The sequence below is a fragment of the Kwoniella bestiolae genome, chromosome 6 (genome assembly GCF_000512585.2).
Source record: "Kwoniella bestiolae CBS 10118 chromosome 6, complete sequence".
Lineage (NCBI taxonomy): Eukaryota > Fungi > Basidiomycota > Tremellomycetes > Tremellales > Cryptococcaceae > Kwoniella > Kwoniella bestiolae.
The window spans coordinates 1,019,958-1,033,568 of record NC_089246.1 but is presented as its reverse complement, the minus strand read 5'-3'; the positions used below and the strand labels follow the sequence as shown (position 1 = coordinate 1,033,568).

Below are 13,611 nucleotides of genomic sequence, written 5' to 3'. Positions count from 1 at the left end.
GTATTCATCAAGAAAGAAGCAAAGTAGAAGACCTCAGGACAATGTCAATCCTGTAGAAACTGATCATCATCCATCTTCTCTATCTCTATCTCGGTCTTTATCAGGTTTCGGCTTCTTGACTCTTCTTCCGCATCTACCGAGCACGAAATCAACCATCAGCCTCTCCTCCCCTTTTCTCCGTTACCACTATGTGAGAATGACCTGAACTCACGCGCACCGTCCATGACCATCATCATGACAATCCTCCTCCCCACTATCCTCCGCAAACCCATCCTCATCGTCCTCTTCCTCATCTTCATCTTGAGAATCATATTCAGAATCATTATCATTCCTCAGCGAACCCTTCTTCCCCTCCGCTACATTCTTCGCTTTATTCTTGATCATCTCCTTTCGCTTGATCTCCTTCTTCCTCCTCCGTATTGCCTTCTTTCGAATAGCTTCGGTAGAGTAGTAGAGGTCGTATTCGCAGAAACAGCAGAGATAATCATCTTCGTTAGGTCTCATATCGGGGTTGTAGTTTAGATCCCTGTCTTCTACTACAAGTTCGTTGTTTTGGGTTTGGGGTTTGGATTTGTGTCGTGTACGTGTGGCTAGGAAGACCATTGGAGGTGGGTTGAAGAGTGATAAGTGTGATGAGTAGGGTTCGTAGGGATCTCCATGGGGTGAGACTGTCCTTGAAGGGCGGTCTATCGTGGCAGCGAATATTCCTCGAGTCAGCAAAAACCCCTACACTTCCAGCAGGTCGTGAAGTAGATGCCTTGTTTGATAACGCTTATCGCAACCCATCTGAGCATGAGATTGAGTCACAGCGACTTTATTCAGACCACACTCACAGTTATCCACATGATGGGGATTACTCTGATTAGCCAACACGCTCCTCTTCTTCTTCTTCGGTTTCTTCTTCCCCCCTGCGCCACCATTAGCGGTAGTCTTCGTCTCGTTCGAGTCTTTCGATTGACTCTGCGACATAGGTTGACTCTCTTCAGTTGAATTGGTCGTTCCATTAACATTTACGTTTGACGAAGGCGCAGTATTGATATCTCTATGCCCAGCTATCTTTCGTCTCGTCTTTGAAGGTGATTTATCGTCATCTTTGATATTGGTATTGTTGGAAGAGGTAGTTGTGGTTGTAGTAGTGACGACGGGTGATGTCTTGTTTGCTGTGATGATGAGACCTCGAAGCTCGTTTGCAAGTTTGAGTAAAGCGGATTGTTCTCTAGCTTTCGCACGGAGGGATGACGAAGCTTTAAGTGCACAATGAGTTGGATATCAGCTATAATTCGGTTTGATAAATTGGTATATGTTCCATTAAGAGTTAGAAGATGATCTCGAGCAGGCGAAGAAGGAGTATGTCGGGAAGATACCGGGATAGGATAGTTCGCAGCATCACACCAACTCACCTTTACATTCCAGTTCAAACTCAAAGCTCCCCTCAGGAAACCACCCCTTCCTCTTTATCTCCATACTCCTACTCTTCAACCATTCCTTCCTCCTGAACCTAATGGCAGTCCTAAACTTCACAGGCTGGAGCGGCTGATTATTCTTCCACCCTTGTCGGTCCGGTGTCCACGCATTGAGGTTGATGTCTTCTAACGCGGGGAGGAGCTTCTCAAATTCGCTCACATCAGGTAAATTTGATTTCCTCTGCGATAAATCATTTTTACCTGACACTGAAAAAGGCTTTGGAGTCGGGGTTGGGGTTGTAGATGGTTCTTTCGAATTTGAGTTTAAATTGTTCTTGGATGCTTGTGCTTGTGCTTGCTGTTCAGTCTCGGCGAGAGCATTCTGAGCGTCGATGTAGAGAGAAATGAAATTGGCTTTTCTCTTGATGAACAACTCCTTCTTCCACTCTATCAGCCTTCTAGCAGGACTCAACTTCATCTTCTTCCTTATGAACGGTACACCGCCATTACCAGAATTGGAGGTATCGACATACTTGTGTCGACCATCAATATCGTCCCTATCCCCATCGACAGCGATTTGAGAATGTCCATTACCATTACCGTTCCACAAATCGTCGGGTGTAGCTGGTCTCTTCATATTCATATTAGGTACTTTCCTCTTCTTACCTGATCCTCCATTTCCCCAACCTCTCAAATCATCTTCATACCCATCATCATCATCTTGATTCCCATTGGAGTTGGAATTGAATTTGAATTCACCGTGGATGAGGTCTTCGTACGTTACTGTCGGTGGGGGTAGCGGTGGGAGAGCGGTAGAGGTAGAGGTGGACGGGGGAGGTTGTTCGCCACTCATCATTTCCTTGATCAAGATGAATCAAGATGAGTGAACAAGAAGTGGAAGGTGAAGTACGAGTAGCTGTGAGAAGAACATTGAATGACAAGTGACACTGTCTTTTGACATGAGGACCCAGCGGCAACACTCACACACATTCACAGCGTAACCGGGAATTTTATTTCAGCAGTACAAAATAGACAATTACATAACCAGGTGGCACATGGCATGTACACTGTAGTAACATGAAACACACCCTATACGTCACAATCATCACCTCGACTCAAGTAGACCAAGAAGCAAGAAGCAAGAAGCAAGAAGCAAGAAGCATGCACAGTCTGTGTGTCGGAGTATGCAGTAGATAGCAACAAGATTAGAAATGGCAGCCATACAGCATGACCAGATGACTCGCCCACTCAATCAACTCATTAGCATACTGAGAACCTCTCGCAGACATCCCCTGAAACCCTCTCATGACCAATTTGTCCACAGTGTGCATATATAAACACATCAATTAAATATAGACATCAACTTCTTCCCACATCGACACTATCAAACCCCGCCACTACCACCACCTACACAAAGCTACAGACGTAACGCAGACGATCATCGGTCGATCCTTCTTTCTCAATCAATCCTTTTTATTCCTTGGTATCATTCTCCTTCCTTACAGGCTAGCAGAAGTTTGAGGCCAAGAGCTATTAATTCAACCAATCGTAAGCTAATTAATCTCTAGTAATGGCATCGAAGAGACATATACAGGACCAAACGACACTCACTATTCTTGAGGAGATCGCTTGTATCCGTATTTAGAAGTGAACTCATCAATTTGCTTAGGACCTCTTGACCCGTAAGGGTATGGCTCGGGTTTAGGAGCGTCTATCATACAAAAACAAAACATCCCGTCAGCTCTCCAACCAATTCAGTTCTGTGATGATGCTATACGTAAGGATGGGGAAACTCACCTTTACCGTCGATCCAGTGGAGGATGGGAGTAAAGATCTTCCAAGCCACATCCAGCTCATCGTCTCTCACAAAGTTGGAGTGATCGCCCTTGAAAGCATCCAAGATCAACGCCTCGTAAGCCTGAGGGATGTTGGTGTCGACGAATCTCTTCTTGTAAGTCAAGTCCAATTCGGTGGGTACAGCTCTCGTGGCGAATCCAGGCAATTTGGCGTTCATCTTCAAGTAGACAGCTTCGGAAGGTTGGATCCTCATGACTAGTTCGTTTCGGGGGATATCGGTGAAGATACCTTGTAAGGCATCTTTGAATTGGACTCTGATTTCCACTTTAGATTCGTTCAACGCTGCAGAGATGATAGCACAATCAGCATACTACGCTCTTCCCCCCTCTGTGTTTAGGTGTACAAGGTGTTTAATTAACACCGAATGTTGACTCACCTTTACCAGCCTTCATGATGAATGGCACACCTTCCCATCGAGGGTTGTTTACCCAGAGAGTCATGGCAGCGAAAGTAGGACAGACGGAACCCTTGGGCACGGTGTCATCGTCGAGGTATCCTGGTTTGTCACCTTCGCCAACGTATTGACCGAGGAGAACATCTTTTTGAGCGATGGCGGGGATAGATCTAAGAACTTTAACCTGGGGAAGGAGGCAGATGATTAGCGTGACCTCACACAAATGGAGATAGATGAGGGTGAGTTTCCACGAAACCAGACAGAGTAGTGGTTCTGAGACATATGCAGGGGATACGTATAGATCGACACACGGAGGGAAACGGCTACTCACCTTTTCGTCCCGGATGTCCTCAGCTGAAAAAGAGACTGGTCTTTCCATGGCGAGGATAGAAAGGGTTTGGAGAAGATCTAGTAGGAGGATTCACAGTTATCAGTCGTCATCTCCGTTTATTGGCAATTCAAGAATTTAGATAGAAAGGACACCCACGGTTCTGGCAGACATCTCTGATAATACCAAACTCATCGAAATAACCACCTCTTCCCTCGGTTCCAAAAGGTTCTTTGAAAGTGATCTGAACGTTGCTAACAAAGTTCTTGTTGAAAGCAGCATCAAGGAAGACATTACCGAACCTCAGAATCAAAAGGTTCTTGACCATCTCTTTACCCAAGTAATGATCGATTCTGTAAGTCTCATTCTCTGACCATTGAGCTTTCAACTCCGACATCATCTCTCTACATGATTCCAAGTCTTTTCCGAAAGGTTTCTCCACGATGATCCTGTTGATACCGTCTTCAGAGTATACGTTCTTCTTCAATCCTTTAGCGACCGTCGTGAACACCGAGGGTGGCAAGGCCATGTAGAATACACGGTTCTTTGTCTTTCTATCACCTTCTAATTTCTCAAGATGCTTCAGCAATTCTTGGAATCCCTCATCTCCATCATATTGACCGGAGATGTACGATGAGATCTTCTTGAATTCCTCAATTTTTGAGTCATCACCTTTCAAGTACTGAGTCTCCCTCTTGTGGAACTCTGCTTCGTCCATTTCTACAACACAACAACACAACATCAGCATTGAGTCGTGATTTGAGGTTTGCTATGGGGTATATGTATATTCGGCCGACGTCATCATCGATACTCACTGGTTCTAGCATAACCGACGATATGGACATCCTTGGGGAGCAAGCCTTGAGCGAACAATGCGAAGAGTGCTGGGAAAGTCTTCTTCTTGGCCAAGTCACCACTTGCTCCGAGGACGACGACGACGGTCTCATCCTTCAAGGCATCACCAGAGGTCTCCATGGAAGGGATGGATCCTGCGGTTGAGTCGGATCGTTTTCTGTTATCTTGGTTAGACATCTTTGCGGAACTGCGTGGAAAGAATATTGGTTGTCAGTGTTATATGTATGGATCTATACTATGGCTGGTAACTCACATAGACTTCGATGCTATGTATAGAGGTATAGATGAGAAAGATGGAATGTATGGAAAGTGAGAGTAAGATTGGTTTGTAAGATAATGTGCAAGTAGTACTGTACGGCGGTAAGCAGCGGTGGGACGGGCCGATGGAAAGTGCATTTAAACCAACGTCACAGTCAAATCACTCAGATGGATCTTTCATTTTATGAGGGTATGACATAGTGGAGGCGTAACCACACTACTACCATATCACCGTACCCACTTTGACTTTGGGGGGAAAGGGAAAAGGGAAAAGGGAGCGGACATATCAGTACGAGTAACCCATGAATAATCCTAATCAAGTTCAAAAATCGTAATCAATCGAGCACGCGAGATTACCATATAGGCCCTGAATTCCGAATACTATCTATCCAACGGATCAAACGGATCAATCCCCGTTGGGAAGGGATGGAATCAAATGGTGGAGGTGGAGGAGGTCCATGCACACTGGTCTTAAGGTTGTCAAGTTTGGTTTGCTCCATCTCCAACCCTCCATCTCCACATCATCAAAGCGATCAGTGCGATGTGTCAAGAGGTCCGTGCCGGTTGAATTTTACAGCATGGATGGCATGTGCTGTAAGTCAATCGGGAATATGCACCACTGACACTAGGAAAATTGAGTTTCAAACGATGCGATGCGATCTCATCTCATGAGATGGACATGGGACATGTGAAGATGTGATTATCGTTTGATTTGATTGACCACCATCATACCTTTGTGCTAACACCTAACCATAACCTGATCAAATCAAATGATCAAAGATGCCATCGGTATTCCAAGCAGAGATAAGTTATTGTCTCACCACATACAATGCACAACCACCCACTCAATGCGATTGGCAATCAACATCCAAAAAGAAACGTTCTTCCGGATTACAGCTAGTGAGTGCGACCTCCATCTCATCTCACCTCAAGCCTCATTGATCAGATGTATAGGATGGAATGAAGCTGACATTGTGATACTTCACACCCAGCTCAGACCAAAATCGTCCTATGGCGGAGGAAGAAATGCAATCCTATCGCCTGAACCGTCCGTCAAACCATTATCCTCATATCCTATCCCACCTCCTCCACCTCCTCCGCAGGAATACGACCACGACGATATAACATGGAAAAAAGATAGGTATGATACTCAACGAGCTACCCTGAGACGTAAGTCACCTTCCTTGAATGGACTCTTCAGTTGACTCGTCTTGCGCAGATACCCGCTCAATCCCCCAATTACCTCCCCTCACTCCTCCCCGGGACTCCCCCCAAAAACTTATACCCTCCAACTCGTCGATGGTCAACCGATGGCGAAAAGGTGTGATAGTAATCCACGTTCATGGTGACGGTGGAGCCCAAGGGGGTGGTTTGACGATATACGATAACGACGAGATCATCCTTCGTCAGATCATTCGACCTGTCCCAGAACTGACTTGGGGGAACGACGATATCCAGAAGATCCATCCTTCAGTTTATGACAGACCTTTTGTCTTATCTATTCATCTTCCAGGTTCAGATTCATACAAGAATAATCTAAGGAAATCCACCTCGAAGGCTAGACCCCTCAAGCCGCAGATGTCGACTTTGAGTAAGATTGGACGGAGAGCACGGGGATATACCATCACCAAGGTGGATACGAGTACCGGTAGTTCCTCTTCGGGAATAACAGGCGATCATTCAATAGGGTTCGAAGAGGATGAAGAGAGGTTCACGTCCGATACGTCCATCTCTACCTCAAATCACGATCAGTCGTCGGATCAGATACTACTACTAGACTTCAAAAGTGAGAAAGAGAAGAACGAATGGTTCACCCTACTACGCTCTTTCGGTGGGAGCTACTTACCAAGAGTGCACAGGAGATTACAAATTAGAGTATTGGATCTACAGGAGAGTATACCTTTATCCAATTTGAGTATCGGTCACACAATGACGAAAGAGGAGGGTCTATCGAATACTGCGTCGTCTTTCGATCAGATCAGCGCGAGGTCGAGCGAGCCTCAGAACCCTTCTTCGAGTAAGTTGTCGAGAGGCGAGGGCGGGAAACATGAGTGGAAATCTGGTTGGGCGGGAAAGGATAGGTTGAAGGTTGAGATGTAAGTGGACCTATACCTCTCACTTCTGGGGCTGACGATAATCCTCTTTGCTAATCAGATACACCGATAAACACCTCATGGGTCAGACAACATGGGTCCAAGCTGAAGATCGTTCGGAGATACCCTTCTGGGCTGAACTATTCACTTTTGAGAACGTCCGTGACTTCACGACATGTAGTGAGTACATTGACCTCACATATACTCTCGACTGCGACTATCAGACAGAGTAGACGTCAGCTGATTCTCCGATGTATGTTGTGTAGCCCTCAAGATATCTCGCATGCGCTCAGGTAAACACTCGCAGCCATTTGCTACGGTCCATCTACCACTGGTATCATCATTTATGAAAGCTAAAGACGAACGATTCCCTATAATATCGTTATCGGGTCATGTCATCGGTGAACTACGATTGATAGCGAACTTCACTATTGTGAATGTAGTGGGCATGGAGGTCTATCCCTTACCAGAGGTGGGTTTTACATCGATCTTCCCGTCCAATGCAAAACAAGTCATCTGATGATAGAATCAAACATGAATGATCTAGGTCTTTCACGGAATGGGCGGTACGAGGACCATATACTATATGATGTCTAAAGGATTGCTCGATCACTGCGTAGACATGTTCACGAGGTTCAATTGGGCGTTGGGAACGACATTTGACAGGTTGGTGGAGATGAGTGAGATCGAAGCCAAAGCTAGTGAGTGTTCAATGGCTTCCACAACTGTCCCTTCACATGGGACATATTTATCGGGAGTTCTTCACCATGCTGATACCATGCCGAGCTCAGGCGGAGATACCCTCTTCAGAGGCAATTCACCAATGACACGTCTACTGGAAGCTACCATGCGATTGGTCTGTTTTGACTTTTTGAAATCATCTATTGGCCCTACTGTTAATGTGGTTCTCGAGAATGAGATCGAGGCGAATAATGAGAATACGAGGAGCGTTGTCAAGATACTGGATGATTGTTGGGAGGATATGTACAGTGAGTGACGTGACGACAGATGTTAAGGGGGAAATAAAATGCTGATTGAGGCGGTATGATCTTTTAGCTCAAAGAGGAACTTTTCCAAAGTGAGTGTTATGATTCATCCTTGATCTAGAATTCAAGAGATAGCTTTGCTGATACAGCTGAGTCTTGCCTGTTATAGCATACTTCGACAAGTATTTGCCATACTATTCAAGAATGTCAAAGAGAATCATGAAGAGTGAGCTGTAACCCACATCGCTCAATCTTCCTCAGCTGATTCGAATGACACCAGGAGAAAGCTAAGGTATAAAGCTGTCTCGTCATTCCTCTTTGTGAGTTCCCAAAACCGCGGTGACCTCGCAAAGTCGGCAACTCACTTCACTCTCCTAGCTACGACTCATCGGCCCAGCATTGATGCGCCCCCACTTGTTTGGACTCGCAAGAGGTCTACCCAGAGTACCTGTACAGAAGACATTGACGTTGATAGCTAAGATATTCCATACGATGGCTTTTTTCACTTGGAGCGATTCGGCGAGGGATCCTGAATTGGCGAGGTACTCTTCGTTCATACGGGTAAGCTCGATACTTCAACGCATCCCACTTGAGGTGTCATGACCCCACGATAGATAAAACCAGTCTCTCATCAGTAGTACGTTCTGATGACCTACGTTGCAGAAGAACAACGACACAATGATAGACTACCTCTCATCTTTCGCCACACCACTAGACGACTTCCAATGTCGTCCCACTCCACCTTCAACCATCTCCATCTTCCTATCTCAGCGTCTACCATTACTCCCACCCGAGATAGCCCAGGGCGTACCCATGCTGACTGTTGCTGGACCTGTGGAAGTAGACGCGGACGCAGCGGTGTTCTACGAATTATTGTTCCAGCGCCGTAAAGCCAGAGTTGGCGGTGCGGAGATGACGAGAGAGGATGGAGTTGTTCCAGGGGAAGAGGAGGAGATGCATCATCTGTTGAGGACTATGGATCAGTTTGTTAGTAGTGTTCATAGGGCGAGTTATGAGCATGTGACGGGAGATAATGGGAGGTGAGTGTGTTTCTGTATTTTTGGTCAAGTGTAAATCTCAGAGCAGGTTTTGGCGAACCTGAAGACCTCTGATTTTGGGAGTCTAGATGACCTGAACAGACAGAATAACATAGTCTTTCCTCCTTACAAGCGCTGTAACATACCGAGCTGATACCAACATACACACTTGTTCTATTGTAGTTCGATCCACTCCGACCCACGAGATCAATCCATCACCTCGAAATCCAAAGAATCCCTCCGACCCATCATACCAAGTTGCCCATCCCTTCAGATCGACATCGGCTCAGCACAAAGAGATAGGAAACTCGAATTATCCCGAACTCGCTCCAACCTCTCTCCGGCACCAGCACCTGAAACATTGGACCTATCCACTTCTAGAAGAGTCAAAAGTCCCAATCCATCTAGTATGACTTCCTCTACGCATACTTCACAAAGTCACTCAGCGCATGGTGGAGGAGGGGTGATGAAGTGGTTAAATTTCGGTTGGATGTCGCCTACTTTCCGACCGCCCGGTCTGGGGTACGAGGTGGACCAGGTCCACAATGCACGGTATCAGCATGGGGAGTATGGAGAGGGGAGTGGTGGGCAGAGTAACTCGTTGAGTGGGAGGTTGGGCAACAGGAAGGATGGTGAGGTGGATTGAACTGTTCTGGCTCTATTACTGTAAATGTTGGAAAGTGTAGATTGAAGTGACGGAGTGCTGTAGTGTATCACGGATAGATTGTATATGATTAAAAAGGTTTAATGGGTTGCTCATGTGTATATTGTTTGAAATACTATGTAGGATTTATAGTAGTGATCATTGATGCATGTTATGAAGTATGGCCAGTCTGTAAATCACCAATGACAATGCCTTACACACCGTCCAAAGCAATATAGTTTATACAGTCGTCTCAAAACTGAACCTAACAGTGCATCTATCCATTCCAATATCACATCAACTGCAATGGATGAATGATTAAATCCCTTTGGCTTGAAAGACAACGGTGAGAGAAAAAAAAATACCAAAGGCATGCTTCGGTCTCATCCGGATCCTAACAGCCTACGCCATCGACTTGTTGACATTACTATACCCTATACCTATACAGCTAACGTCGACTTCACCCGTTTGAGCATTCTCGACGAGCTTGTATTTCGTTCCGAAGAATAACAGCATATCGCGGAAGAATTGGACGCTACGAGAGATAAGATACCAAAACATCAGGTTAGTTATGTGATCGATGTGTCTTGGTAGATGAAGAAGGGAAATCTCAAATGAGGTGAACCGCCTATCCCCGATGAATAGACCGCAATAGAGGAAGAAGAAAGGGACTCACCTGTGAGCCGTCAATTTACCCATCCTCACTTTCGACACATCCTCTTTCCCCAATGCCATTAACAGAGCAACTAGCCATTGATGTTTTGAATCTACACATCCGCCCGTACTTATCTCTTCTAGGAGTAGGCGCGCAGCTTTCAATGCTATATCCTCTGGTGTCTGAGTTTGGTTGGGTATCGAGAGGGTCTCAGAGGAGTGGAGAGAGGAGGTGGTGGATTGTGAGAGGAGGGTGAGGCCGTATCCCGGGGATCTAGGTCAAACAACGAGTTAGCCGAGGAATTATCATGCAGTGCAGACACAGCTTTTGATATCACATAGACAACGGCTATGTGACGAAACAGTCGTTCATAGGACATTATGTTGGATCAATGGGATTTCATACTCACTTTCCAGAATCATCGCCTTTGTACACATCCGTTATTAGGTATATATCGGGTATGTACCTGTTCAGTATCGATCGAGCGGATTCGACCATTCGATTGGCGAATTGAGGGGAGACTCGAGTAGAGTAGCTGTGATAACCGATTCAGACGATGTCAGCTCCTAGCACTTCAAGAAGACGTGCAGCTGTTCTCTCTAATCAGGATATTCAAGAGGTTTGTTTTACATCCTGAAGGTCGAGCGAATCAATAGAACAAAACAGATCCTACTCACGCTACACCCCTTATTTTCCTGATTTTGCCTTTCTCCAAAAACTGGACAGTCTTCAAGCTCCTCACTACCGGACATTTGAACACTGCTTGACCTCCTCCTAAGGGCGCCGAACCTCTTTTCTTGATTTGCAGTTCTAGTCCGTCCGTTACGCCGAATAAGTGTAGATGAGGGAGAGTTACCGTCCTGATCATGTCGACCTATTGCATTTCAAATACATCAGCAAGCGCAGATACGAGATGGCAGATAAATAACGACTCACAGTCATGTCCCGCCCTTCTTCACCTGTAACACCATACAGGTTGATCTCAAAAGGTTTCTTACAGAATGGAGCGAGGGGTATTAACAGTTCCAGATAATATCCTATGGATCTGCCAATATGACAGGTGTGTGTGTAGTTACCACCGGGTAACAAACCAGGGTGAAAGAGAAATGAGGTACCTATATGTCGGTAGGCATTAGCAAATAATCCAACCTCTCGTTCCACCACACTAATATGAGAGGAGGAAATGACGACTGACCAGTGACGGAGATCTCAATAGTACTTCCATTTGTGACCTTCTCGGCCAACCTCAATAGATTGATCTCATAATCCCTCAAACCGACATGTACGTCGTCCGACCGTATTCCATCGACCCGTATGGATTTACCAGATAATATAGAGAGAAGAAGACGCTGTCTGAGGTGTCGGTGAGTGGTGAATCGGAGGATATCCCTTGAGGGTCCAGCTTGGGATGTCATCTTGTATAAGGATGACTTGGAGAGATTGTGATCGCTACTGGTGAGTGAGAACCACCTTTCTGTGTGTCTAGAGTATCCTGCTTGTCTGGCAAGAGCAGCTTAGCAAAGTGTGATTTGACAGTATCTAATATAGCATCAGCTGTCCCAAAATCCAAAATGCAGAACGGATGGATCAACAAAAATCCTCAATCGCTGAAATCTCAATCCGACCTCCACCAGTGAAAGGGGGTTACGTAAGGTCGAACATCCCTCTCAACCTGGTCCATAAACCGGGTGCATAAATAAGATCATGATTGTTATGACGCGAACTAATCACCCCGGACGCGTCCCGTATTTACGGTGGAGTAACCAGCCCACTCATTCATTAATTACCCTCGATCCGTCATATAAATACTACGAGTACTATACGTTCAGTCATTCAACATTCCACTCTTCTCATCTTCCTTCTTTACTCCCTACTCACTTTACATATCTACATAAGTCCACCATGTCCGAACAAGAAGTCAAAGCCCTCGCTACTGCCCCCGGCGCTGACGAAGCCAAAGCCGTTGAATCTACCAAGGAAACACCCACCGAAGCTGCCAAGGAAAGTGCCGCCGCCGAGGTAGGCGAGAAGAGGAAGGCGGAAGATGTTCCAGAAGGTGAAGAGGCTGATAAGAAGTGGGTGTTTCTTCTCCTCTCCCTCTTCCTCTTCCCTCAAGTAGATATGATACGTGAACATGGATTGTTATGCTGATGACCCCTTCCTTCCTTCTGCAGAGCCAAGACCGAAGAAACCCCCGCTGTCGCCGATAAAGGTAAAGGCAAATCCACTGAGGAACCTGCCCCCGAAGAGGAGGAGGAGGAGGAAGATGACGAAGATGATGTACCCTTGGATTTACCTCCTAGAAGAAGGGCAAAAGTCAACTACGCATCTGTGAGTTACCCGTCGCTCTTGGAAAAGAGGATCTGGAGCTGACAAGACCTGGTGATGATGATGATGATAATATCGTAGGAGGAAGCATGGAAGAACGCCGACCTCGATCTTGCTGCTGCTGACGAGGAGGACGATGAAGACGACGAGGTTGATGCTCCTGAATCACCTGATGATGATGAGGGTGAGTCGGGTTTCCGCTTTCACATCTTCTTATCTTCCTTTGCCATCTAACCTCTTCCAGTGGTTCATGCAGAGTGACTGCAGTACTGATTTTTATGGTTATACTGTAGAAGGAGGCGATTACGACGAAGAAGCCGCCGAGGAAGATGACGAGGAAGACGATGATGATGAGGAGAAATAATCTTCTCTCCCTCAACCTCAAAATCCAAATCCCAAACAAATCTAACAAAACGAGAGAAAAGATCTGATCTGAAGTGACAAGTTGTCATGGTTGTTACATATAAAATCGAAGAAGCAATAGTAGTGGGAGTTTCATATCATGGAAGAAAACCATTTATTTGGGAGTATGAGTATGTGAATGAGTATATGCTTTATATATCTAAAATATACAATCAAGTGAGAATGGAATGCGTAAGAAATGCCATATAAGTACATGCATCATCGTGAATAAGTACAGTAGCGCGTATACATTGCATATGCAGCAGTTCTACTTGATTCACCAAGCATGACGAGTGGGCAGAATGATCATCTACTTACATCCGTAACAGACCGTCGCCTTGTCCGCCATCCACCAGTCTAATATACGTTATA

The 13,611-nt window shown here is 45.7% G+C and overlaps 5 protein-coding genes across 5 annotated transcripts; 2 read left to right on the top strand and 3 right to left on the bottom strand.

Moving 5' to 3' along the window:
- Positions 1-66: 66 nt before the first annotated feature.
- Positions 67-2,256, bottom strand: I302_107577 (uncharacterized protein; the record flags this gene model as incomplete). Its single annotated transcript, XM_019193293.2, has 4 exons — positions 67-133; positions 212-686; positions 834-1,244; positions 1,401-2,256. The coding sequence occupies 4 exons, from the start codon at positions 2,254-2,256 to the stop codon at positions 67-69; spliced, it is 1,809 nt and encodes a 602-aa protein (XP_019044770.2).
- A 646-nt stretch (positions 2,257-2,902) lies between these two features.
- Positions 2,903-5,014, bottom strand: I302_107576 (glucose-6-phosphate dehydrogenase; the record flags this gene model as incomplete). Its single annotated transcript, XM_019193294.1, has 7 exons — positions 2,903-2,933; positions 3,015-3,114; positions 3,201-3,542; positions 3,637-3,838; positions 3,986-4,062; positions 4,142-4,702; positions 4,798-5,014. 7 exons carry the CDS (start codon positions 5,012-5,014, stop codon positions 2,903-2,905), a joined length of 1,530 nt encoding a protein of 509 aa, XP_019044771.1.
- An 861-nt stretch (positions 5,015-5,875) lies between these two features.
- On the top strand, positions 5,876-9,857 carry I302_107575 (uncharacterized protein; the record flags this gene model as incomplete). Its single annotated transcript, XM_019193295.1, has 13 exons — positions 5,876-5,995; positions 6,088-6,265; positions 6,315-7,191; positions 7,250-7,368; positions 7,455-7,660; positions 7,736-7,889; positions 7,980-8,177; positions 8,245-8,266; positions 8,344-8,400; positions 8,455-8,494; positions 8,553-8,735; positions 8,838-9,214; positions 9,395-9,857. 13 exons carry the CDS (start codon positions 5,876-5,878, stop codon positions 9,855-9,857), a joined length of 2,994 nt encoding a protein of 997 aa, XP_019044772.1.
- A 399-nt stretch (positions 9,858-10,256) lies between these two features.
- I302_107574 (18S rRNA biogenesis protein RCL1) lies at positions 10,257-11,924 on the bottom strand (the record flags this gene model as incomplete). The annotated part of the gene is made up of 6 exons (XM_019193296.1): positions 10,257-10,389; positions 10,531-10,782; positions 10,919-11,044; positions 11,187-11,383; positions 11,446-11,624; positions 11,705-11,924. 6 exons carry the CDS (start codon positions 11,922-11,924, stop codon positions 10,257-10,259), a joined length of 1,107 nt encoding a protein of 368 aa, XP_019044773.1.
- A 487-nt stretch (positions 11,925-12,411) lies between these two features.
- Positions 12,412-13,201, top strand: I302_107573 (uncharacterized protein; the record flags this gene model as incomplete). The annotated part of the gene is made up of 4 exons (XM_019193297.1): positions 12,412-12,584; positions 12,684-12,840; positions 12,919-13,021; positions 13,131-13,201. The coding sequence occupies 4 exons, from the start codon at positions 12,412-12,414 to the stop codon at positions 13,199-13,201; spliced, it is 504 nt and encodes a 167-aa protein (XP_019044774.1).
- Between the last annotated feature and the right edge of the window lie 410 nt (positions 13,202-13,611).